The sequence below is a fragment of the Salmo salar genome, chromosome 13 (assembly GCF_965601325.2).
Source record: "Salmo salar chromosome 13, fSalSal1, whole genome shotgun sequence".
Taxonomy (NCBI): domain Eukaryota; kingdom Metazoa; phylum Chordata; class Actinopteri; order Salmoniformes; family Salmonidae; genus Salmo; species Salmo salar.
Genome location: NC_138303.1, coordinates 54,757,064 through 54,784,214, shown reverse-complemented (window position 1 = coordinate 54,784,214; position 27,151 = coordinate 54,757,064). Strand labels below are relative to the sequence as shown.

The window sequence follows — 27,151 nt, the reverse complement described above, 5'->3', positions numbered from 1 at the left end:
AGTGTTGAACGTTTCCAAGAGCACAATGGTCTCCATCATTGGGAAATAGAAAACATTTGGAACTACCCAGACCCTGTCTAGAGCTGGCCATCCGACCAAACATAGCAACCGGCCAAGAAGGACCTTCGCCAGGGAGGAGATCAAGAACCCAATGACCCTCTGACAGAACTACAGAGTTATTTGGCTGAGATGGGATAACCTGCCAGAAGGACAACAGTCTCTACAGCACTTCACCAATCTGGGCTTTATGGGACAGCGGCCAGATGGAAGACACTCCTGAGAAAAAGGCATATGACAACATGCCTGGAATTTGCAAAAAGGCACAAGACTGAGAGCATAAGGCAAAACATTCTGTGGTCTGATGAGACACAAATGTAACTCTTTGGCCTGAATGCAAAGCACTATGTCTGGAGAAAACCAAGCACAGCTCATCACCCGTCAAACCATCCCTACCATGAAGCATGGTGGTAGCAGCATCATGCTATGGGTATGCTTTTCAGCGGCAGGGAATGGGAGACTGGTAAGGCTAAAGGGAACAATGAATGGAGCAAAATACAGGCAAACCATTGATGAGAACTTGCTTCAGAGTGCAAATCATCTTAGACTGGGGCAAAGATTTATGTTCCAACAGGACAATGACCCCAAGCATACAGCCAAAGCAAACCTTGGAATGGTTTCAGAACCTATCTTTGACATTCTTCAAAGCAGCCACCATTTGCCTTGATGACAGCTTTGCACACTCTTGGGATTCTCTCAACCAGCTTCACCTGGAATGCTTTTCCAACAGTCTTGAAGGAGTTCACACATATGCTGAGCACTTGTTGGCTGCTTTTCCTACATTCTGCGGTCCAACTCATCCCAAATCATCTCAACTAGGTTGAGGTCGGGTGATTGTGGAGGTCAGGTCATCTGATGCAGCACTCCATCACTCTCCTCCTTGGTCAAATAGCCCTTACACAGCCTGGAGGTGTGTTGAGTCATTGTTCTGTTGAAAAACAAATAATAGTCCCACTAAGCGCAAACCAGATGGGATTTCGTATCTGTCACACCCTGATCTGTTTCACCTGTCTTTGTGCTTGTCTCCACCCCCCTCCAGGTGTCACCCAGCTTCCCCATTATCCCCAGTGTATTTATACCTGTGTTCTCTGTTTGTCTGTTGCCAGTTAATTTTGTTTCGTCAAGCCTACCAGCGTTTTTCCCATGCTCCTGTCTTGCTCTAGTTCCTGTTTTCTAGTTTCCATATTTTGACCATTCTGCCTGCTCTGTAACTGAGCCTGCCTTCCGTTCTGTACCTTTCGGACTCTGCTCTGGATCACTGATCTCTGCCTGTCCTTGACCTGTCATTTGCCTGCCCCCTGTTTTTGTAATAAACCTTTGTTACTTTGAAACTGTCTGCATCTGGGTCTTCTCGTGTGATAGCCATGCTGGTTAAGTGTGCCTTGAATTCTATTAAATCACTGACAGTGTCACCAGCAAAGCACCCCCACACCATCACACCTCCTTCTCCATGCTTCACAGTGGGAACCACACATGCAGAGATCATCCGTTCACCTACTCTGCATCTCACAAAGACACTGCTGTTGGAACCAAAAATCATCAGACCAAAGGACAGATTTCCACCGGTCTAATGTCCGTTGCTCGTGTTTCTTGGTCCAAGCAATTCTCTTGCTCTTATTGTTGTCCTTTAGCAGTGGTTTCTTTGCAGCAATTCGACCAAGAAGTACTGATTCACGGAAGTCTCCTCTGAACAGTTGATGTTGAGATGTGTCTGTTACTTGAACTCTGTGAAGCATTTATTTGGGCTGCAATTTCTGAGGCAGGTAACGAATGAACTTATTCTCTGCAGCAGATGTAACTCTGGGTCTTCCTTTCATGTGGCGGTCCTCATGAGAGCCATCATAGCTCTTGGTGATTTATGCGATTGCACTTGAAGAAACTTTCAAAGTTCTTGAAATGTTCAGCATTGACTGACATTCATGTCTTAAAGTAATGATGGACTGTCATTTCTCTTTGCTTATTTGAGCTGTTTTTACCATAATATGGACTTGGTCTTTTACCAAATAGTGCTATCTTCTGTATACCTACCTTGTCACAACACAACTGATTGGCTCAAATGCATTAAGAAGGATGGCAATTCCACTAATTAAGTTTTAAGAAGGCACACCTGTTAATTGAAATACATTCCAGGTGACTACCTCATGAAGCTGGTTGAGAGAATGCCAAGAGTGTGACAAGCTGTCATCAAGGCAAAGGTTGGCTACTTTGAAGAATCTCCTATATATATATATATATGTTACTACATGATTCCATATGTGTTATTTCATTGTTTTGATGTCTTCACTATTATTTTACAATGTAGAAAATAGTAAAAATAAAGAAAAACCCTTGAATGAGTGGTTGTGTCCAAACTTTTCACTGGTTCTGTATTCCATTTTGGATCAAAGTAGCTAGTAGCTAGCTAGTTGACAGCAAAGGGGTCAGCTAGAGATTACGTGCAGGAGATGCTAATTTAGCATTTTACAGTCTGAGAGCAAATGGAATGGTGAAAAAACAATTTGAACCATTTTCGTGTTTCATCGCTAGGTTTTATGGGTATTATGACGCATCAACTGTGGGGCTCTATTAGCCTATTTGCCAACATATTGCCAACTCTTTGAATACTATATTGAAACTATATTAATTTTTAAAGAATTTCCAATTATTAATTGTTAACAATAACAAAATTGAGCAGATTGGACTAGAATGGGGCATAGCCTACTGATCTTATCATCCACTGTTCCAGATAAGTTGTTGTAAGAAAGAGTGGCCTCCTTTCAGCTGGTTCCCAGCTGACCCAGGGCCTCTTAACAGGACATTTACATGGCATGGGACAACACATCTGATTTTGTGCCACACTAGAGGCTAGTGGGGCCAGTTTTGGATTGGATGTATCCCATGCGTTCCAGGTTACATCTGTCAATTTCGGCATGTTCTGCACTTACTCAAATGCCACAGTGACTGGCCAAGTTAGAATTGGACCAAAGTTGACCGAGATAAAGTTAGTTTTATACAGGATATTCAGTGCTATTCTGTTTTCTCTCACCAATATCTATTGAACCAAGCATGCCATGACTATGAAGATGGTATATTCTGAATCAGTAGTGTATGGAGAATGTTTTTATTTTATTATATATTTATTTTTATAAGATGGGTGAGAGGGGGAATTGGCAAGGAGGGGTAGTTTGAGGTGGGAATTGTCCTAGTGTTTAGACAAAACATGCCATAACTATGAAAAATATATATTCTAAAATGGGGGTTGGATGGAAAAAAACAGCTTTTTTTGGGGGGGGGGGGGGGGGGGGGGACTTTGAGAAGACAAAAAATATTCCAGCTTTCAATCTACACAAAGTGTGCCATGACTATGAAAATGATATATTCTGAATCGGGGGAAGATAGACAAAAATCCATGGCTTAAAATGTAATATATATTATAATAATTTGGTACTTTTTTGCAGTCAATCTTCTTTAGGTCTTACTCAAAGATTTCCATGACTATGGAAATTATGTATTTTATTGTTGTTGTTTTTGTTTATATATAAATCATTGAGTGGAACACGTTCTATTCCAGTGCCAGCAATATGGGAGGGAAAGGGAGAGATTGTTATTAGATTTAAGGAGTAATGGTGTTGAAGAGCCAAGCTTAAATTAACTGCTGATAAAATCTTCAGGGATGGGGCGGGGGGGAATAATGTCTCTGGTCCACATTACAGACCAGTTGGTGGCACTAATGCAAAAAAAATAAAGTAATGGCACGCTTTGTGTAAACTATTGAAGATTAAAAGATAAATTGATGTCCATCTGACTATGAAAATTATATATTCTGAATTGGGGGAGATTCAGAATATATACTTTTCATAGTCATGGCAAGCTTTGGGTAAGGGCTATTGAAGATTGAAAGCAAAAAATGTAAGTCAGAGATTTGGGTCCATCCTCCCCTGATTCAGAATATAGTATCATTTTCATAGTAATGGCATGCTTTTTTAAGAGCTATTGAAGATTGAAAGTCAAAATCTTATTATATATATATATATTTAAATCTCTCTAGATAAAAACAAAATGCATTGGATTTTTGTCCATCCTCCCCTGACTCAGAATATATGATGTTCATAATCATGGCACGCTTTGTGTAAGAGCTATAGAAGATTGAAAGCCGAAATCTTATAATAATAAAAAATTAAAGAACATTTCAAAAGTGTGGATATTTTTCCATCCACCCCTGATTCAAAATATACCATCTTCATAGTAATGGCATGCTTGGTTCAATAGCTATTGACAAGAGAAACCCCAGTATCCCAGAATATCCAGTATCAAACTAATTTTACCTCAGTCCAAAACCGGGGGAAAAGTTCATTGCAGTGCGGAACAAGTTGAATTCTTTACTGGAATGGCAATGGCAGAAATAATGTCCCCAGAATTGTCTCAGGGACAGGGACAAGGAAAGCAGAACCAGCTCAACGACTTAGAATCAGATTCGGACCAAGAGGAAGATCATGCGGCGACCACCGGGACTGGACCGGCTGTGGCTGGCTCTTTTCTCCGCGCGCAGGTCATCCATAGCGGACACTTTATGGTGTCCTCCCCGCACAGCGACTGCACCCCGCGGAGACGGAAAAGCGGAGCTACGGTGCGATATGATTTCGATACTGTGAACAGGACTTGGTGTCAAACATACAGATTCGGTCCGCTAAGTTCTGGGAGCCTTAGCATCGACCCAACGCTGACCCGGTTATTTGAGTGTATGTCACTGGCCTACAGGTAAATACCTCATTATTGATTATTGTATTGTTTACTTGTGTGTAAAGTTGTCAATGGTTTCAACATTTCCACGAGGGAAGTTGTCAAAGGTTTCTGCATTTCCACACTGCATGAAAATTAAGCACAGTACTGTACCACCAATTAAAAACTTTTTGTTGCGTCACTTCGTCAAAATATTGTCTGGCCTTACTGTAAAAGCTAGCATTACAAGTCTCCGTAAAAGCTAGTATTACAAGTCTCCGTATATGCCTAATATTATTACACTTTCATAAAACAATTGATTGATACTGTATGTATAGAGAATGATTAGGCTTTAATAGAAAATGACATAAACTCAAACGGTGTGTGTGTGTATGTATGTGCGTGTGTGTGTACTGTGTGTGTGCGTATATGTGTGGTTGGGTGAAGGGATTCAGAACAGGCTGTATGTAGCCTACTTGCGAAACTGTTTTGAAGATCTTGACAGAGAAGTGGACTTTGGTTTGAGTTGGCAGCCGGTATGTTATGGAAGATTACAGTGTAACTAAGGGAAAGGATAAGAGACAGTTACCACAAAGACCCTGTGCCTGCTAGCTCACCTCTATCCCCTTACCATATATTCAGTGTTTTTCCTTTTGTAATGAAGAATACAAACTGATGCCAACAGGGACTTTAGCATGCTGCAGGAGATTTCACTGCTGATTAGTCTATACATTATTATTAGCACTTCCCTTTCTGTGAATCAGTTACATCACAAGTATTTGTTATAAAAAATTATTTAACAACCACTGGTTGATAGACAGTATACAGTATTACAGTGTCCAACATTGTTGCCCACCTTCCATTGAGTAAAGCAACTGTTTTTGGCTGAGAAATGGACAGATAGCGACACACAAATGTCCAAAAAAACTTGAAAATAAAATATTTTCACCATCATCAGGAATGATAAAGGAAGGAATGAAACAAGAATACCTGACAAAATAGTTTTATGATACATTGGCAATTTTCAGGGGCAATTTTGCCATGCAATGTTGCTGGCAACGGAGTGTGGTATGAGACACTGTAGCAATGATGAGCAATGAGCAACATGGACATGAATAATAGATGTGTTATGAAGCATATATCAACTTAAAACTCAATTTCCCCATTTATTTACGAATCTCCTATAGCCCTTTCTCTGGGTGCCCACACCCCTGCCCTGGGCACCCACTCAACCTACTGCCAGTCAAGTCAATGCAGACATAAGGATAATTAGATTTAGAAAACGTTTTACCTCACAATTCTAAGCTAGGAAGTGCAAACAGTATTCATCAAGCTAGCCAGCTAGTTAAATATAAAAAAATTATATAAAATTAAATGTAAAATCTACATGACTAGCTAGATAGCGAATTAGCCTGTTTGTCTCATTTACTTAGCATGGGTTTGCGGTTAGCATGCTAATCGATTAACATGCGCACCACCGTGGATGTTTTCGGCAGTCAAACCTGACAAACGGAACATAGTATGTATGTAATAATGTACAGCATCATGTTATAATATTGTAGTGGAGCAACATATTGGATGTGAATGGCCAACATTTCATTCCAACATGTGAGTTGATTTTCTCTCACTTCAGCTCAAAAACAGTCGCCATGACCAATATCTGTGCTCTGATTGGAGGATTCCTACAAATTGCTCACTAGGTGGAGCTGCCGATCAAGAGTCGCCAGACAACAAAAAGTAGCTAATTTTCAATGTAAATTAGTTGCAGCAACCATTGCTGGCAACATTGCTCAGCAATATTGTATTGGGTCTTGGTTAGAAGGGATCCAGCTTTTTTTAAATTAACATCAGATTTGACTTTCGTAACAGGGTAGAATAACTTACGCATCAGGTTAGGAGAATTAACGTAGCAGTTTAGGAAAATGAGGTTAAGAAAAGGGTTAGAGTTACCAAAAACGCAAAAAAATATAAACTTTTGACGTTAATTTTGACAAAAGCTGGATCCCTTCTAGCCATGACCGCAATTCATTTGTCCGCATATTGGCGGTGAATCATGGCCTTTATTATCTGGGGAATTGTGATATGCAGCGCCACCTTGTGGACAGTTGTATTTTTTACAAACCCTCCAATTAAAGCACAGATATGGACTCCCGAGTGGCTCTACGGTCTAAAGCATTGCATCTCAGTGCAAGAGGCGTCACTACAGTCCCTGGTTCGAATCCAGGCTTGATTGGGAGTCTCATCCAGGCTTGATTGGGAGTCTCATCCAGCCGTGATTGGGAGTCTCATAGGGCGGTGCACAATTGGCCCAGTGTCGTCTGAGTTTGGCCGGTGTAGGCCGTCATTGTAAATAAGAATTTGTTCTTAACTGACTTGCCTAGTTAAATAAAAACAAATAAACCATTGGTCATGTGATCCGTCTGCCGTTATAAAATATTTAGGAAAACATGGCAACTGTTTTTGAGCTGACGTGAGAGAAAATCAACTCCCGTTTTGGAGTGAAATGTTGGCCATTCACATCTCAAATGTTTTCTCTCTACAATATATGATCATGATATGTTAATACATACATACTGTGTACAGTTTGTCATGTTTAACTGACGAAAATATCCATGGTTGGTGCATGCTAATCAGTTAGCATGCTAACCGGAGCTCATGCAAAGTCAATGGGACAAACTGGCTAAATTAGCTAACTAGCCACGTAGCTTGTTAGCTAGCTATAGCCATTTACATTTAGTTTTCCGTTTTAGATAGTTTTTGTATGTTTAGCTAGTTTGCTAGTTAGCTTAAAACCATTACTAGCTTATGATTATGACGTTAGATGTTTGCTAAATTTAGTTATCTTTACTGTATGTCTGCATTGACTTGACTGGCACCTCTTTATTGTTTGTTTCTTAGTTGATGAATTTCAGTACAGCTGTGGCAGTCTACTGGCAATAACAAACTATAGGAGATGAGTAAATAAATGGGGAAATTAAGTTTTAAATTGATTTATGCTTCATATGAAATCTATTATCATGTCCATGTTACTCATTGCTCCAGCTTCTCATACTCCTCTCCGTTGCCACCAACATTGCTCATCAATATTGCATAAAAAAATTGCCAATGTGTCATGGCCTTTAGAACTGCCCTAACAATGTCTTCAGTGTGTGTGTGTGTGTGTGTGTGTGCGTGTGTGTGTGTGTGTGCCATCAACAATCCTTGGCACAGAGAGGAAGTCTATTCCTTCTACTACTCCAATCTAGCTTTTACAATCTGATAGTTGCTTCATGAATAAAACACACACAACCAGAGCCAAGAAAAATACTGCAGCCCTAAAGAAAGACTGCTACTAAATCCATGTTTCAGGTGTTTACTAGACTATATTCAGCGAATATACCTTACTTTGATTGAGGAAGGAAACTAGGAATATTTTATCATGCTAAGGATACAACAACAAAGTGTACTAGCATAACCAATCATTCAATCTTTAAGCATAACCAATCAATGAATGTATCCGGTATCAGTTTAAACAAAAGCTAGCTATTGCAAATGAAATGCAGCACTGAATCTGATAGGATACACACTATTAGCACAGGAATTGTTATTTCTTTTTAATGTCCGCTGATGGATCTAATGAACGTTGCTTTTTCAAACAGTTTTTCTGAGACATCTTAGTGTTAGATTTTTTTGTAAGGTGTTAACAGCATAGTTTATGTCAGGTACTTTGTTAAAACAACATTTTACATAGAACATTTATTAGTCACCCTCCAGATGGGTGAACGTTATGGTTTATTTAACCCATTAGCTTCATCAAGTCAATTTGTACCCGGTTAATGTGCCTCCTCTGCTGTTTTGCTGAACGTGGATGCTGACAGGGTTTTCACTTTAGCCATTTGACATCATCCAGCATCCAGCCCCTAGGAAATGATTCACCTGGCTTCCTAGCAACCCAATAAGCACCAGCCATTAAGTGGCCCCTTCTCACCATCTGATGTGCTGACTGTTTTAGTCTGACACTGGAAAGGCACAGGGTTGAAAACAGCCTGCTTTTTTGCTCAGTGGCATCCTTTTCCCTGTATAGTTCACCAAAAGTAGAACATTATTTAGGAAAGAGGGTGCCATTTTGGACACATACCCTTTCAGTGTTCTGGTGTATAGGCTCCTCTGATTGGGTGCCATCAGGGCTGTGTGGAAATGATGATGTCAAAGAAAGAGGCAGCATTAATATACAGTTTCAGTGCTTTTGTTTTTAACAATGAGGCAGAGGACTGGTCCTTTCATATATTGTAGCTTTTTCTCAATGCTGGATGATATGTGGAGAATAGAATAGAGAAGAATAGAATAGAGCATCCAGTTTCTGCATCTCTAATATTTATCCTCTGCTTGTAATCTCATTGTTGTGTTTTGACAATCATTAACTCTGTCAATTGCTTGTCTCTCTGTCTCTCTTTGTAAATGGGAGGGAAGGAAACTTTGCCCGAGGTTGTCATAACAACCATTCCTTCCTAATAAATAGAATATCTTGAAGTGGGACACAAATTACATTGACGCAAATGTTTTACTTAAATCTCACAGGTATAATGCTTTGTTACTTGTTATAAGCATGTATATGCACCTTTATAATGTCTTAATTCCTTTATTTTGTGTGATTGTAAGGATTATGTTATGTCTTTTCAGTGGTAAAATTGTCTCTCCGAAGTGGAAGTCTTTCAAAGGCCTGCGGCTGCTCTGGAGAGACAAAATCCGTCTGAATAATGGAATATGGAGAGCCTGGTTCATCCAGTGTAAGCTCTCCTCTCCTCTCCGCTCCTCTCCTGTGTAGCTAAGTTGGTAGAACATGATGGTTGCAATACCAGAGTTGTGGGTTCGATTCCCACAGGGGACCAGTATGAAAAAGTACCAAAATGTATGCGTTTCTGTAAATTGCTCTGGATAAGAGTGTCTGCTAAATGACTAAAATGTAATTCCATTCATCCTCAATCTGTTCTTTCACTCTGAGCATCTTGCATGTCTCCTGTCGTCCCAGGGTTGTTTAATCTGATAACAGACAGGGAGAGCTTTGTTCAACAGAACTGATACATGGACTTGTTACTACAATACAGTCACACAACAAAGAGAATAGCTTGAGTGGGATGTCTCCTACAATGTGGACTGAATACATTTTAACACAATGCAGCGTACAGCTTTCCATGCCAAAAACATACTGAGAGCTCCATTACTTTATGCACATAATGTAGAAGCCACATTTGGAAAGAAAACACACAAAAAACTAACAGAATTGATTGAGAGAATTGGCAGAGTTGACAGATTTGAGAGTCCATTGAACCATTAATCCAAGTCATGATTGAATGATCAGTTGTTTCTCATCCGTCCCGTGGTACAGACGTGGAGAAGAGGAAGAACCCTGTGTGTGGGTTCGTCACCCCACTGGAGGGCTCCGAGGCCGACGCCCATCGCAAACCTGAAGTAGGTGACCTTTGACCCCCCAAGGCCTAGTGAGGAAGTAACCGATATAGTGCACTGCTTTTGGGGAGGGCCTATAAGGCTCTTGTCAAATGTAGTGCACTATGTAGGGAATAGGACATACCCATTTAAAATCAACTCCTATTAACTATGTTTTTTGTTTTCTCTTGCAAGGCAATAGTTCTAGAAGGCAGCTACTGGAAGCGTAGGATTGAGGTAGTGATCAAAGAATACCACAAGTGGAGGATCTACTACAAGAAGAGGGTGAGTGCTCATTTTGGACATAGATAAGGATCCTTTTGCATTATGACCTTTTGTTATACATTCTTTTCATGTCATTCCAATTGTACTAAATTCCGTTTCTTCTTCGTCCATTGAAGCTTCAGAAAAACAAAGATGGCCTTTTGTCAATGCTACAGAAGGTAAGATAAAGACTTTAATAATTCAACTCGACTTATAATTTCCCTCTTTTTGGAACAGGTTTTAATTTCCCAACATTTTTGTAACAGGCCCTGCCAGTATGTGCACTCCTTAGTCAAACGTTGAAAACATGTGTGAGGAGAGTTTCCATATCTCAATAATTATATATGTTTGGTCAAGTATGGAAACTGACCATCGTCTGACAGCTGACCGTTTATGCCATTAAGTTTAGCCAAACGTGCATGCATGCGTGAGCGTGTGTGCGTGGCTGTGTGATATTGACAGAGCGGATTAATGACCCAGGTGTATTGTGTTTACCTTAGTAGGTTTGGAGCTCACAATATGTTTGTCAATGTCCTATCACTGTCTATTAATAGATTCCATTCAGATTCTTCCGGCCTTGGTCAGTCAGAGAAGAAAACAGAGGGGAGGCAGAAAAAGGAAAAATAGAAAACATGCAAAAGTACTTGCGTCACAGGCCGACATTGGTGATCAAGTTTGTATTGCCTTCTGTGACAATACCTCTAATCTCTCTCTCTCTCTATACCCCCACCCAATCTCTCTCTTTTTCTGCTCTGCCTGTCTTTCACCAAGGATGTGGCTTCAGACTTTAATATGTAATTTAATCAAATCTGACCCACTTGCTGATGGGTTGCATTGTGAAGCAGGGGGAAATGTAAGGTCTTTGTTGTTCTACTGGATGTGTGAACGTGAGTTCGTGACGTTGGTGTCACTCTGGCGCAAAAACAAATTAGCCATATTGGGAAGAGGATGTGGTTTATTTTTTGTTATTTTTTATATTTAACCTTTATTTAACGAGGCAAGTCAGTTCAGAACAAATTCTTATTTACAATGACGGCCGACCCAGGCCAAACCCGGACGACGCTGGGCCAATTGTGCGCCGCCCTATGGGACTCCCAATCACAGCCGGTTGTGATACAGCTTGGAATCAAACCTGGGTCTGTAGTGACGACTCTAACACTGAGATGCTGTGCCTTAGACCGCTGCGCCACTTGTTTAAGAAGAGAGGCATTGGGAGGAAAGAAAGAGGTTGAGGGATGGAGTGGGGAGAGATGCTGGATATGTACCTTATTAATGACTCACATGAGCACACGTGTGTCCTCTCAACCCACAAAACCCTAAACCCACTCTGTGTGCAAAATACATGGTCAGGTGAAGTCCCACACCCACTCTGCATTATGCAGTACATGGTCAGGTTTCCCCTATGCTCCTGTGTTGTCTCCCAACTATTCTGTCACTCTATCTCCTTATTCATCTTCCCCATCCTTTCCTGCACCTCCTACTTTTCACCTCCATTTTACTCCATCTTAATCATCTTACTACACTCTTTAAAAAAAGTGTTCTTCATTTATCCCCATAGGAGAACCCTTTTTGGTTCCAGTTATAACCCTTTGGTGGTGAAAACATTTCTACCTAGAACCATTTAGTGGTGAAAGGGTTCGACGTAGAACCTCACATTAGTTTAAGGATTCCTCTTGGAGCCCAAAGTAGTTATTTTCAGAGGGTTTACTATGGGGACAATTGAAGAACCTTTTATGGTTCTAGGTAGCACTTTCTTCTCTGAGAGTGTACAGTTGAAATTGGAAGTTTACATACACTTGGGTTGGAGTCATTAAAACTCGTTTTTCAACCACTCCACAAATTTATTTTTAACAAACTATAGTTTTGGCAAGTCGGTTACGACATCTACTTTGTGCATGACACAACAATTGTTTACAGACAGATTATTTCACATATAATTCACTGTATCACAATTCCAGTGGGTCAGAAGTGTACATACGCTAAGTTGACTGTGCCTTTAAACAGCTTGGATAATTCCAGGAAATGATGTCATGGCTTTAGAAGCTTCTGATAGGCTATTTGACATCATTTGAGTCAATTGGAGGTGTACCTGTGGATGTATTTCAAGGCCTACCTTCAAACTCAGTGCCTCTTTGCTTGACATCATGGGAAAATCTAAAGAAATCAGCCAAGACCTCAGAAAAAAAGTTGTAGATCTGGTTCATCCTTGGGAGCAATTTCCAAACGCCTGAAGGTACCACGTTCATCTATACAAACAATAGTACGTAAGTATAAACACCACATGGGACCACGCAGCTGTCATACCGCTCAGGAAGGAGACGCATTCTGTCTCCTAGAGATGAACGTACTTTGGTGTGAAAAGTGCAAATCAATCCCAGAACAACAGCAAAGGACCTTGTGAAGATGCTGGAGGAAACGGGTACAAAAGTATCAATATCCACAGTAAAACGAGTCCTATATAGACATAACCTGAAAGGCCACTCAGCAAGGAAGAAGCCACTGCTCCAAAACCGCCATAAAAAAGCCAGACTACGGTTTGCAACTGCACATGGGGACAAAGATCATACTTTTTGGAGAAATGTCCTCTGGTCTGATGTAACAATAATAGAACTGTTTGGCCATAATGACAATCGTTATTTTTGGAGGAAAAGGAAGCCGAAGAACACCATCCCAACCGTGAAGCACGGGGGTGGCAGCATCATGCTGTGGGGGTGCTTTGCTGCAGGTGGGACTGGTGCACTTCACAAAATAGATGACATCATGAGGCAGGAACATGATGTGGATATATTGAAGCAACATCTCAAGACATCAATCAGGAAGTGAAAGCTTGGACGCAAATGGGTCTTCCAAATGGACAATGACCCCAAGCATACTTCCAAAGTTGTGGCAAATTGGCTTAAGGACAACAAAGTCAAGGTATTGGTGTGGCCATCACAAAGCCCTGACCTCAATCCCATAGAAAATTTGTGGGCAGAACCAAAAAAGCGTGTGCGAGCAAGGAGGCCTACAAACCTGACTCAGTTATACCAGCTCTGTCAGGAGGAATGGGCCAAAATTCACCCAACTTATTGTGGGAAGCTTGTGGAAGGCTACCCAAAATGTTTGACCCAAGTTAAACAATTTAAATCCAATGCTACCAAATACTAATTGAGTGTATGTAAACTTCTGACCCACTGGGAATGTGATGAAAGAAATAAAAACTGAAATAAATCATTCTCTCTACTATTATTCTGACATTTCACATTCTTAAAATAAAGTGGTGATCCTAACTGACCTAAGACAGAGAATTATTACTAGGATTAAATGTCAGGAATTGTGAAATATTGAGTTTAAATGTATTTGGCTAAGGTGTATGTAAACTTCCGACTTCAACTGTATGTACCCATCTGAAGTGCAAATATATTGCATTGTGAAGTCTATACATTGCATGGGAAGTCTGAAGTCAGTTAAGTCATTGTTTACTGTGTCGAAGGTTCTGCAGGTCCTTGTAATACCTGATCAGGTTTGTGAGCACCAGAGATAATGTTTGCCTGTGTGTAGAACTCTGTGTTGTCTGGGACTGTGCTGTACTAGAAGGATAGAGAGATAAAACTGTGTATACAGGGCAGAATATTACAGGACTGACTGTGGTTCAAAGGAACACAAGCCGACAAACCTCACTGAGGCCAAAGTTCACTTGACAAGAGCGAAAGCACCTGCTATCAGCTCACATCATTCACACAACTTTTGTAGTTTATCTTGTCTTGACAAGCTAGAATTTTGGTCAGTTGCGTATATGGCTTATGTTGGGCCCTTTTTGTTTAGTTCAGTATCCCTGTCCACTCGCAGTCCATCATCCCATATACGGCTTGAACATTTCAGATTTTGTCATTGATTAGCACCTAAATTGGAAACTAGTGGCTGTACAGTAACATGCTATATTATGTCAGAGCTCAGGTTCTCCATTTAACAGCGCTGTATAGGTTTTGACTGACAGCCGTTATAAACTTCAGCACCGCGCGCGACAAGAAGATGCCCCCATCCCTCCTGCTAATTGGGCTACTTTTGCACATTTGTTGTTGTCTGAGTAAGGGAACTGCTGTACCTTAAGATGACTCTATGTATTTTGAAAGATGAGATGTTGAGGATTATAATAAATACCGCTTTGATGTCATACAAGCAAACCACACACCCATGAGTCCAAATGTGCACTTCATATTTTAAACCTCATGTAATTTACAGTATCAATGTTTATGATCGCTATGTTTGATTACAAGGAGGAAATGTGTTATCATTCAGTTAGTGAAATTACATTGAAAAGACATCTTTCTTTTCCAGAAATTGACATCAAGTGAAAGGTTAAAAGACTTATTTTTTTGAGGTCGAAAGTACATCTTATACGGACGATAAAAACACATCTTATACGGACTTCACAAATACAAAATACGTATTTCCTGGACGTTGAAAATATATATTTTCCGGACATATATTTTCCGGACATTGAAAATACTTATTTTCCTTACGATGAAAATGCGTATTTTTCAGTCATTGATTCTATGGACAAATTTTAACTGATATACATTATCAATTAGGTAAGCATTATACCACAATAATAATTTTACACACCTCTTAAAAGGAAAGAGGAGCCAAATGTAGATCGCAAAAAAATATTTATTATTGCTCCCATAAATCACATGCAATTAAGTAAGCTTTTTTGAAAGCTTTAAATCTGAATGATGATGTTCAAAGTAGTCTAATACATAGAATTTTTTTTTTTTAAAACCACTTCAACTACAATAAGATTCTGAGTAACGATTACATATTATTTGTCTTGCTGTGACTATGATATGTTGTTGTTTATCTACCTTAGGTGAATACACTAACTGTAAGTCACTCTGGATAAGAGCGTCTGCTGAATGACCAAAATGTAATTGTAAAAAACAACACTTGCAAGGCATACTAGTTATTATTCTAATGAGCTCCGCCCCCAAACAAGTACACATTTGCTCATTGAGGACCAGATCCAAATCTGAACGAATCATTGGAGCGGCAGGGTAGCCTAGTGGTTAGAGTGTTGGGCTAGTAACCGAAAGGTTGCAAGTTTGAATACCTGTGCTGACAAGGTACAAATCTGTTGTTCTGCCCCTGAACAAGGTAGTTAACCCACTGTTCCTAGGCTGTCATTGAAAATAAGAATTAGTTCTTAACTGACTTGCCTTAAATAAAGGTAAAATAAATAAATAGACATCTAGGCTATGTTTCACAAGTTTGAACATCACAGTAGAACACAGGACAGTAGTTTTTTCAGTAGAGTACATTACAGTATGGTATATTACAGTAGTTTAATTCATTAGAGTTAAGTACAGTAGAGTACATTACGCATAGTTTAATTCAGTACAGTACAATACAGTAGTTTAATTCAGTACAGTAGAGTACAGTTTAGTTTAGTAGAGTAGAGAACATTAAAGTAGGGTACAATACAGTACACTACTTTATACTTTACAGTACTCTAGTGTGCTCTACTGTAATGTACTCTGCTGTACTGTACTGTAGTGTGCTGTCAAATTTTTGTAGGTCTGTTTTGGGGGTTTTATTTATTCGCACCAAAGAAAAGAAGTGAAAGACAAAACAGTACGGACAAAAAAACTGGTAAAAACGGTGTGCAGGTGAGGTTGGAAGCCCAAAAGCGCTGATATGAAAACCACACCACAAATTAGTACAAAGAGTGTGAGAGTTAGGCTACATGGAGGGTATTATTGGTAGTTTGGTTCATCAGACTGACCCCCAGTCTTCACTTGAAGTTATTGAGGGATGATGAAGTTTTGGCAAGATTAAGAAAATGATTCCGGAGTATGGTACCTCTCTATCTGATAGAGAATCGACTATGTGAGGTGCGGCAGTGGGGAGGGTGAAGGTTATCGCAGTGTCTTGTGTTCTATAGATGGATTTCAGAATTAACCTGGAATAATCCATTGAAGGGTTTAGGTAAACAGTCTGGGAGGTATGAGTATTTGTGTACTGGCCCAAACAATATTACAGTAAATGAGATATGGGTAAATTAAGCTATAGTATAGAGTTAGGAAGCAAGCCTGATGAACCAAACCACTAATCTTTTTGATGATACCAACAGATTTCATTACTTTGCTAAAGACAAATTGAACATGATCTTTCCAGAATAACTTTTCATCAATTCGAAGGAATCTAGTGGATGTGACTTGTTCCATTTCATTCCGACCAATTCCAAATCAAATCAAATCAAATAAAAGTTTATATGTCACGTGCGCCGAATACAACAGGCGTAGACCTTACAGTGAAATGCTTACTTACAGGCCCTAACCAACAGTGAAATTTAGTAAAAAATAGGTATTAGGTGAACAATAGATAAGTAAAGAAATAAAAAAACAACAGTAAAAAGTAAGTGATAAATAACAGTAGCGAGGCTATATACAGTAGCGAGGCTATAACAGTAGCGAGGCTATATACAGGCACCGGTTAGTCGGGCTAATTGAGGTAGTATGTACATGAATGTATACTTAAAGTGACTATGCATATATGATAATTCTAGTATATGACCATTCTAGTTTATTGGTGATGATTGAGATTCTGGCTTTAAAAATATATATATATATATATATATATATATATATATATATATTTCTTATCCTTACTAGTGAATACAATAAAGTTAGATTTTCTTTTTACATTTAAAGATCATTTGTTTATCTGGAACCATTCAGAAAATGTTGCCATACCTGAGTTGGCTTCATTAATTAGTGAATCAAAATGATTGTGTGACAAGAATCAAATTGGTATCATCAGCAAAGAGAATGGGAAGTACAGTAGAAGACACAGCAGCAAGGTCATTGATATAGATTAGGAATAACAAAGGTCACAATTATCCAACCCTGTGGCACATCACAGGATATTTTGGCCCTGTTAGATGCACAGCCAGCCGTTTGCATAAACACATTGTTCTCTATCATAAACATAACTACAGTGGGGGAAAAAAATATTTGATCCCCTGCTGATTTTGTACGTTTGCCCACTGACAAAGAAAGGATCAGTCTATAATTTTAATGGTAGGTTTATTTGAACAGTGAGAGACAGAATAACAACAAAAATATCCAGAAAAACGCATGTCAACAATGTTATACAGTGGGGGAAAAAAGTATTTGATCCGCTGCTGATTTTGTATATTTGCCCACTTACAAAGAAATGATCAGTCTATAATTTTAATGGTAGGTTTATATGAACAGTGAGAGACAGAATAACAACAAAAAAATCCAGAAAAACACATGTCAAAAATGTTATAAAATGATTTCAATTTTAATGAGGGAAATAAGTATTTGACCCCTCTGCAAAACATGACTTAGTACTTGGTGGCAAAACCCTTGTTGGCAATCACAGAGGTCAGACGTTTCTTGTAGTTGGCCACCAGGTTTGCACACATCTCAGGAGGGATTTTGTCCCACTCCTCTTTGCAGATCTTCTCCAAGTCATTAAGGTTTCGAGGCTGACGTTTGGCAACTCGAACCTTCAGCTCCCTCCACAGATTTTCTATGGGATTAAGGTCTGGAGACTGGCTAGGCCACTCCAGGACCTTAATGTGCTTCTTCTTGAGCTACTCTTTTGTTGCCTTGGCTGTGTGTTTTGGGTCATTGTCATGCTGGAATACCCATCCACGACCCATTTTCAATGCCCTGGCTGAGGGAAGGAGGTTCTCACCCAAGATTTGACAGGACATGGCCCTGTCATATGATGCGGTGAAGTTGTCCTGTTCCCTTAGCAGAAAAACACCCCCAAAGCATAATGTTTCCACCTCCATGTTTGACGGTGGAGATGGTGTTCTTGGGGTCATAGGCAGCATTCCTCCTCCTCCAAACACGGCGAGTTGAGTTGATGCCAAAGAGCTCCATTTTGGTCTCATCTAACCACAACACTTTCACCAGTTGTCCTCTGAATCATTCAGATGTTCATTGGCAAACTTCAGATGGGCATGTATATGTATTCTTGAGCAGGGGTACCTTGCGGGCGCTGCAGGATTTCAGTCCTTCACGGCGTAGTGTGTTACCAATTGTTTTCTTGGTGACAATGGTCCCAGCTGCCTTGAGATCATTGACAAGATCCTCCCATGTAGTTCTGGGCTGATTCCTCACCGTTCTCATGATCATTGCAACCCCACGAGGTGAGATCTTGCATGGAGCCCCAGGCCGAGGGATATTGACAGTTCTTTTGTGTTTCTTCCATTTGCGAATAATCGCACCAAATGTTGTCACCTTCTCACCAAGCTTCTTGGCGATGGTCTTGTAGCCCATTCCAGCCTTGTGTAGGTCTACAATCTTGTCCCTGACATCCTTGGAGAGCTCTTTGGTCTTGGCCATGGTGGAGAGTTTGGAATCTGATTGATTGATTGTTTCTGTGGACAGGTGTCTTTTTTACAGGTAACAAGCTGCGGTTAGGAGCACTCCCTTTAAGAGTGTGCTCCTAATCTCAGCTCGTTACCTGTATAAAAAGACACCTGGGAGACAGAAATCTTTCTGATTGAGAGGGGGTCAAATACTTATTTCCCTCATTAAAATGCAAATCATTTTATAACATTTTTGACATGCGTTTTTCTGGATTTTTTTGTTGTTATTCTGTCTCTCACTGGTCAAATAAACCTACTATTCAAATTATAGACTGATCATTTCTTTGTAAGTGGGTAAATGTACAAAATCAGCAGGGGATCAAATACTTTTTCCCCCCACTGTATATAACCAATTATATGTATAATCATGGAAACCATAATAATGCAATTTAGAAAGTAATATTTAATGATTCACCGTGTCAGATGACAAGAGCGTATTCATTGTTGTTAAGGGCTGTAAAGATTTTATCCACAAATTGCAAAAGAGCCATATCTGTGGAGTAGTTTTTACGAAAACCATATTGGTGCTCATAAAGAATACAGTGTTGATTTTAATATTTCAACATTATTTTATAGATACATTTTTCGAGGATTTCGGAAAAACATGGTAATTCAGATATTGGGAGAACATTTGTAAAAGATCTTGGATCCCCAGATTTATAGTGGGGAATAACTTTAGCAATTTTAAAATCTTTGGAGCAATACCAGTTTGCATAGATTTGGTGAAGTTTGGTGAAACGTAGATGTCCATGATTGGTTCAGATTTGGTCCGGTCATATTCTGAACGTCTATGTTTGGGCCAGATATAGGCCTGTCGGGACCGGACGTCTGTGGACGTTTAAGTTAAGGCCGGCCCGGGTCAAATCTGAACCAAACATAGACGTCCATGTTTGGCCCAAATCAAGGCCTGTACGGATCGGACCAAATCTGAACCAATTATATACGTCTGTTTGGCCCAAATATAGGCCGGTCTGGAGCAGACGTCTGTGGAAATTGAAATCAAGGCCTTCTATGATTCGTTCTGATTTGGTCAGAATCGGACCAAAAACCTACGTCCGTGGACGTTGAAATCAAGGCTGGTCCAGACCCCATCTAAAAAATATGTACAAAAGACGTCACCTGACGGTAAATGCTTAGCGGGTTGACTCCATTCTATTTGCACCAAAATTACAATCTGTTTGTCTGAAGTGCCTTTTGAAATCCTAACACTGTAAGATCATATTTTATAACTTACCTAGCTAGCCATGTTGGCAGTAGAATAAACTTTCAAATTTTGACCACCTGACCCAGATTGTGATTTATAACGTTTTGGATTGCGTAAACAACAACAGTAATTGTATGATAGTTGAAAGCTATTTCTTTGAGTCAGTAAAGTGCATTGAAATTACACTGAACAAAAATATAAACGGAACTTATGCTTTGTGTGTGTGTATGGTCCCATGTTTCATAAACTGAAATAAAAGAGGCCAGAAATTTTCCATACACACACACAAAGCTTATTTCTCTCAAATTTTGTGCAAACATTTGTTTACTTCCCTGTTAGTGAGCATTTCTCCTTTGCCAAGATAATCCATCCATGGCATATCAAGAAGCTGATTAAACAGCATGATTACTACACAGGTGCGCCTTGTACTGGAGACATTAAAAGGCCACTCTAAAATGTGCAGTTTTCTCACTCAACACAATGCCACAGATGTCTCAAGTTTTGAGAGAGCATGCAATTGGCATACTGACGGCAGGAATGTACACCAAAGCTGTTGTCAGAGAACTGAAAGTTCATTTCTCTACCATAAGCCACCTCCAGCTTCGTTTTCGAGAATTTGGTAGTGCATCCAACCGGCCTCAAAACCACAGATCACGTGTAACCACGCTAGCCTAGGACCTCCACATAAGGCTTCTTCACCTGCGAGATTGACTGAGACCAGCCACCCGGACAGCTGATGAAACTTTGGGTTTGCACAACCGAAGAATTTCTGCACAAACTGTCCGAAACCGTCTCAGGGAAGCTCGTCTGCGTGCATCCTCACCAGGGTTTTGACCTGACTGCAGTTCTGGGTCGTAACCGACTTCAGTGGGCAAATGCTCACCTTCGATGGCCACTGGAACACTGGAGAAGTGTGTTGTTCATGGATGAATCCCGGTTTCAACTGTACAGATGGCAGACAGCATGTATGGCGTCGTGTGAGTGAGCGGTTTTGCGGATGTCAACATGCACAGTTTGGAAAGGTATGTGGCCAGCTTGTGACATCAGTTAGACCTCTCACTCAAACCCTTCTAATAATTTTTTCTTATCGTGCACCTAATCAAAAATGTCTATGAATATTCTTATTATGTTACTGAATGTATCCAGAGTATTTTCAGATTTTGTTATTGACAAATTCTGTGAAAAGTACAGTAAATTTAAAAAGCACATAGTTGTTCTGTTAGAAACATTTAAATGTGGCCCTATCCATATAGGCCAATTTCCACGAATGTAAGGTGTTAATTATTGGCTTAATATTAGGGCATTATCACAATTGACATAGATTAAATATTGCTATTATTATTGTGATAAAGTGGAGGGAAAGTGGAGGGAAATAGCATGTGATTGAAAGAATAACTGAATTAAACAGGTAGAAGTGACAGAATAGGATAGTATTTCTTCTGTATTTTCTCTGAGGTTCATTGCGTCCGTGTGTCTGCAGAGGGGCGGGGGTCTCTCTTCATGTCTGTCCGTCTGCACGTGAATGTGTGACTGACAGAATTAGGTCAGGGACAATAGGCTGCTGCTCTCATTATATGGAGAGACATTAAAATAAAGAAATTACTAAAAATAACGAATAATGGAACCAGGTTCCCGGCACGTACACACAGCACATCTATGCTATAATTCCCTTTTTGTGAATGAAAAAAACTAAAAGGTGTAAACAGGGGGTTTGTCGTAATCAAAAGTCATTTCCGCTTCATTCAGGGCTTTTCTATAAATGTCTCCCCTGGTTTGGGACTGAATATTAAAAGGTTAGGACATGAGGGTATAACACAGCATTTTAAACACAGAGAGCAGACAGAGACTAGATTAGCTGTGAGTGATTGTGAATATTTATATGATTATTGGATGGGCTTGGGGGACTTGATGAAGAATATTTAAACTATATTTAACCTTTGGGCTTCCAAATACTGTGGGTGAATAGCTGAATTGGACATTATTGGACACAATGAGGGAGGCAAGTGAAGTTCCATTATTGTTCAGTTGTTTTTGTCTGAGTTTAGTATATTTAGTGGACAGATAAGGACTGTGAAACATTCCTTTGCTGTTTTGATTTGAGTTGATTTTCATATTCTTGCATTTGTTTAGAATTAAGAGAATTGGCCAATTTAAATATTTTATCATAGTTTTAGAGCAGTTAAATTCACATGACACGCTGTGAATTACTTTCTATTGGACTTACTCTATATTCTAATGTGATGTTTGCCAGTCTTTTTCATCTACTTCTGTCAAATATTGTACTGTATTCCTGCACTCATCTGTGAAGACCTTTTCCTTATCACATACTTTAGTGTTGTTGTTAGTGCCCTCTAGTGTGAGGACCAGGTTTTGAGTTGTGATTTGTGTCCTGAAATCTCAATTTGGGTGTCCACTCTTCGGCTCTATCTCAACTAATCTTTACGCGTTTCCTTGCACCTCTCTACGCCTCCTTCTCAACCCTATTGGAGGAGAAGGTCCAAAGGCTCTCCCCTCTGACCTTCTTCTTCAAAGGGTTTTGAGAATGACGCGAGGAAATAGTATGGGAGGAAGTGCATAAAGATTAATTGCGATAGAGCCTTTTTAGATCAGGGATTTCTTCAAGGGAGGCAGGAAGGATTCATTTTAGTATTGGAGCCTTCATGTTATCCCCACCCTACTGTGTCCAGGGTCAGATCTGCAGGGCGGAGCTGGAGAAATGGTCCAGTCAGATGTACCAGGAGCCTGAGGTCATGCCAGAGGAGGTCCACATGTTTGACCTGGACTGCTTTCTGTCCGATATTTCTGACACCCTGTTCACCATGACCCAGAAGCCCTGCCCGTGGGCCAACGACCGGCACAACAGTGAGTACCACACCACAACGTCCATTCTACTTACTTATCTACCTACCTACAGTATGTCTATTATACTTAGAGGAACCATTTTACTGTCTACTGAAGCCCTACAGAAGCCCTGTCTACGATACTTGTAACACTATGATACAAATCCCTATGAAATTGAAAATGTTACTTCTTTTTATTTTATTGACAAAAATAACAGAATACACCACTTACCATTTATCCAACCTATGGTCATGTGAGACAATAATGCAGGAAAGAAACCACCCAACAAATGAGGAACTTCAAGTAAATAAATTAGGCTAAAGATGCAAAAAGAGGCACACACCCACTGTCTCCCTGTCTCTGGTATGTTTTTCTGTATGTGATAGTAGTGTTCTACCTCATTCCACCTCAGCGTACACCAGCAATGCTGACATGATCCAGCCAGGTCTCACCCCACTGCAGCCCAATCTAGACGACTTCATGGATATCCCAGGTATTGTGTGTGTGTGTGTCTGTGTGTGTGTGTGTACTGGATTTCTCTAGCGGTTTACAAACTATCAGGTCTACCTGATCTGTTCCTGGCTGGCTCAGATGTTTTTTTCATGTCTTCTCCGATCTCTTAAAGTGAGCTGCTTGTAAGCGCGCTCTATCTTTAGTTTGATATGCCTATACACAATTGGTGATTGCCATACCTTGTACATATAATCAAATGATTTTTCTGTCCTTCTAAACATATAGTCTAAGCACAAAATGTACTTGAGACAGGGGACAGAAACACTTCCCACTGGGCATACCACGTCATTTCAACATGGACATTTGGGAAATATTTGGTTGAGATGTTGATCAGTGAGATTTCAACCTTTATTCACAGACTTTAAAAAGACAGCCAGAACTTTGTTGAATTCCCAATGTGTTAAAACTGCGCTTTCAACCATTTAAAAGCACAACAAAGTTCAAATGGGAATACAATGTCAGATATTTTGCATTTATACAACAACTTAATGTGTTATCAATGTGCTTCATCTAATAGCACAACCAAATGATCTGGATTGCTGTTGAGATTACATTAAAAGTACATAGTGCAAGTGATCAATGCTGTTCAAGAGTCTGCACAGATTATTCTAGAAATTGTGAATGCAACCAAACATCAACATTTGAAGCAGATGTCTTTTTTGTTGCAGTGACCAAAAATCTAAGTTACAGAATAGGATTAAAACAAATCAAACTTTAAATGCACTTTAAATACGTTTAGATTTAGTCTTATTCTGTAACTTAGGTTTTTAGTTGAGGTAGAGACGTGAATCCAAAATATTAATTATTAACTTGAAGATGAAATTTGAAATCAACCCAAGCTTGAAAACCTAGACCAGGGATCATCAAGTAGATTCAGCCGCGGGACGATTCTTTCTTGAGCGAATGGTAGGGGGGCTACAACATAGTTACAAATAGTTTGGAGACTGCAAATTGATCGCAAGAAGCCCAAACAGATGTTTGACTAAAACAATCATTTCAGACCTTGCTTATGTACGTTTGTATAACATCACGTGTCTCTATATTATTTGTGAGAATACCAGGGAACAGATTTGGAGCTGCTGCTATAATAGCCTCAGTGGGGTCAGCCAGGTCTCACCCCACTGCAGCCCAATCTAGACGATTTCATGAATATCCCAGGTATTGTGTGTGTGTACTGGATTTCTCTAGCGGTTTACACACTATCAGGTCTACCCGATCCGTTCCTGGCTGGCTCCGATGTTTTTTCATGACTTCTCCGATCTCTTAAAGTCAGCTATAACAGCCTCCACTCTTCTGGGAAGGCTTTCCACTAGATGTTGGAACATTGCTGCGGAGCATTAGTGAGGTCGGGCACTGATGTTGGTCGATTATAGGCCTGGCTCTCAGTCAGCGTTCTAATTCATTCCAAAGGAGTTCAATGGGGTTGAGGTCAGGGCTCTGTGCAGGCCAGTCAAGTTATTTCACATCTATCTCAACAAACCATTTCTGTATGGACCTCGCTTTGTGCACAGGAGCATTGTCATGCTGAAACAGGAAAGGGCCTTCCCCAAACTGTTGCCACAAAGTTGGAAACACAGATTGTCACTGTATGCTGTGGTGTTAAGATTTCCCTTAATGGGAACTAAGGGGCCTAGCCTAAAACATGAAAAACAGCCCCAGGCCATTATTCCTCCTCCACCAAATGTTACAGTTGGCCCTATACATTGGGGCAGGTAGCGTTCACTTGGCATCCTCCAAACCCAGATTTGTCCGTCAGACTGCCAGATGGTGAAGAGTGATTCATCACGCAAGAGGACGCATTTCCACTCCTCCACAGTCCACTGGTGGCAAGCTTTATACCTCTCCAGCTGACGCTTGGCATTGCGCATGGTGATCTTAGGCTTATGTGCGGCTGCTCGGCCATGGAAACCTATCTCATGAAGCTCCCGACGAACAGTTCTTGTGCTGACGTTGCTTCCAGAGGCAGTTTAGAATTCGATAGTGAGTGTTGCAACAGAGGAAAGACGCTCTGTGCGCTTCAGCACTCGGCGGTCCCGTGCTTGTGTGTCTACCACTTCATCTGAACTGTTGTTGCTCCTAGACGTTTCCACTTCACAATAACAGGACTTACAGTTGATTGGGGTAGCTCTAGCAGAGCAGAAATTTGACGAACTGAATTGCTGGAAAGGTGGAATACTATCACGACGCCACATTGAAAGTCACTGAGCTCTTCAGTAAGGCCACTCTACTGCCAATGTTTGTTTATGGAGATTGCGTGGCTGTGCGCTCGATTTCATACACCTGTCAGCAATGGGTGTGGTTGAAACAACTGAATCCACTAAGTTTAAGAGTGTCCACATGCTTTTGTATATATAGTGATATATCGAAAGCTTGGGACTATAAGGTTGTATCTGCATTTTTGTCAAAATTGAGTTATTGACATAGCCTTGTTCTGTTCAATGTTTTCTACCTACATAGTACTCTACGTACCTCCAATTCATGTTGTTAAGTTCAAAAGAGTACAATATAAAAATCGCCTACACCATTTAAACCAATGAGGGTTCAGAACTTTAAAGTCAATTATCTCAGAATCATCTTTTTGCCGATATAAACTTAAAGTCCCAAGCTCTTGATATGACTTATAAAGTATGGTTACATTTAATTTGCTCTGTTAAACCTACCCTTTGGAATGACTTCGACGGCAACAGTGAATCTATTTTAGTTAGTAAGAGATCCCTCAATAATAATTTTCATGACAGCACATTGGTAGTAGTCAGTGACAAATATCAATTCTAAGCATAGCTGGGCTTGGTTTTTAATATTTATTTATTTATGTAACCAAGCAAGTCAGTTAAGAACAAATTCTTATTTACAATGACGGCTTACCCCGGCCAAACCCGGACGATGCTGGGCCAATTGTGCGCCTCTCTATGGGACTCCCAATCACGGCCGGATGTGACACAGCCTGGAATCAAACCAGGGACTGTAGTGACGCCTCTTGCACTGAGATGCAGTGCCTTAGACCGCTATGCCACTCAGGAGTGCTGGATGGTACACCAAATGTATAGCTGTAGACAGATCAACTCTCCAGTAAGAGGTGATGACAATCCTGTGATTGACATTTCACCTTCAAAACAGCAGTTTACATTGACTACATTTTTGAATCAATGTATTTTCCACGTAGATTCCACGCCACAATACTTTAGCAGATTACGTTGAAGCAATGTTGATTTAACCAGTTTGTGCCATGTGGGTTATTATATGTGTAGGGAAATCTGATGGACAGATGTGGTGACCAGAAACGATTGAAGCTCCTGATAAAAAGTTATAAATGCTACTTTATCAGTGTCTTTACCTATATATAGATTAGACTTATGCACTCTGTCGAAGAGAGTTAGAGCTACAAGAATAGTTTTTCACAAACAGAATCACTGCATGAGCCAAAAGGACTCTGTTAAGCAGGTAGCCAGGTATGCATCTTTAATTGATTTATATTTAGGGCTTCTCTTCTAAATATGCAGCTGGGGCCACCCATATGAAAATGAATATTTTGGCATGTATTATTATATTATTGAGTTAAGGATTCCTCTGTGAGTGGCACCCCTGGGCTGGGCTCTCTGTTCTGTGTCCCCTGTGTGTTTATGCCATGTCCGGAGTGAGCAGGAGGTCAGAGGCTGGGTTGAGGCACAGTAGAGTAGGGAAGTGGAAGCGCATGTGGTTAACCGCAACACGTGGCAAAGGGGCCCAGCAGGATCAAGGGATAGAGACGGAGGGATAAAAGGATG

General features: G+C 40.2%; 1 protein-coding gene across 1 annotated transcript in view; it reads left to right on the top strand.

The window, feature by feature from the left end:
* The first annotated feature begins 4,373 nt into the window (after window positions 1-4,373).
* Window positions 4,374-27,151, top strand: part of LOC106567405 (carbohydrate-responsive element-binding protein) — a 39,028-nt gene continuing 16,250 nt past the window's right edge. The window contains exons 1-7 of the mRNA XM_014136600.3: window positions 4,374-4,794; window positions 9,415-9,521; window positions 10,121-10,203; window positions 10,375-10,464; window positions 10,581-10,622; window positions 22,721-22,895; window positions 23,287-23,367. Of these exons, the coding sequence (XP_013992075.1) occupies window positions 4,424-4,794; window positions 9,415-9,521; window positions 10,121-10,203; window positions 10,375-10,464; window positions 10,581-10,622; window positions 22,721-22,895; window positions 23,287-23,367 (949 nt within the window). The 5' untranslated portion in view covers window positions 4,374-4,423. The remainder of the gene's footprint in view (window positions 4,795-9,414; window positions 9,522-10,120; window positions 10,204-10,374; window positions 10,465-10,580; window positions 10,623-22,720; window positions 22,896-23,286; window positions 23,368-27,151) is intronic.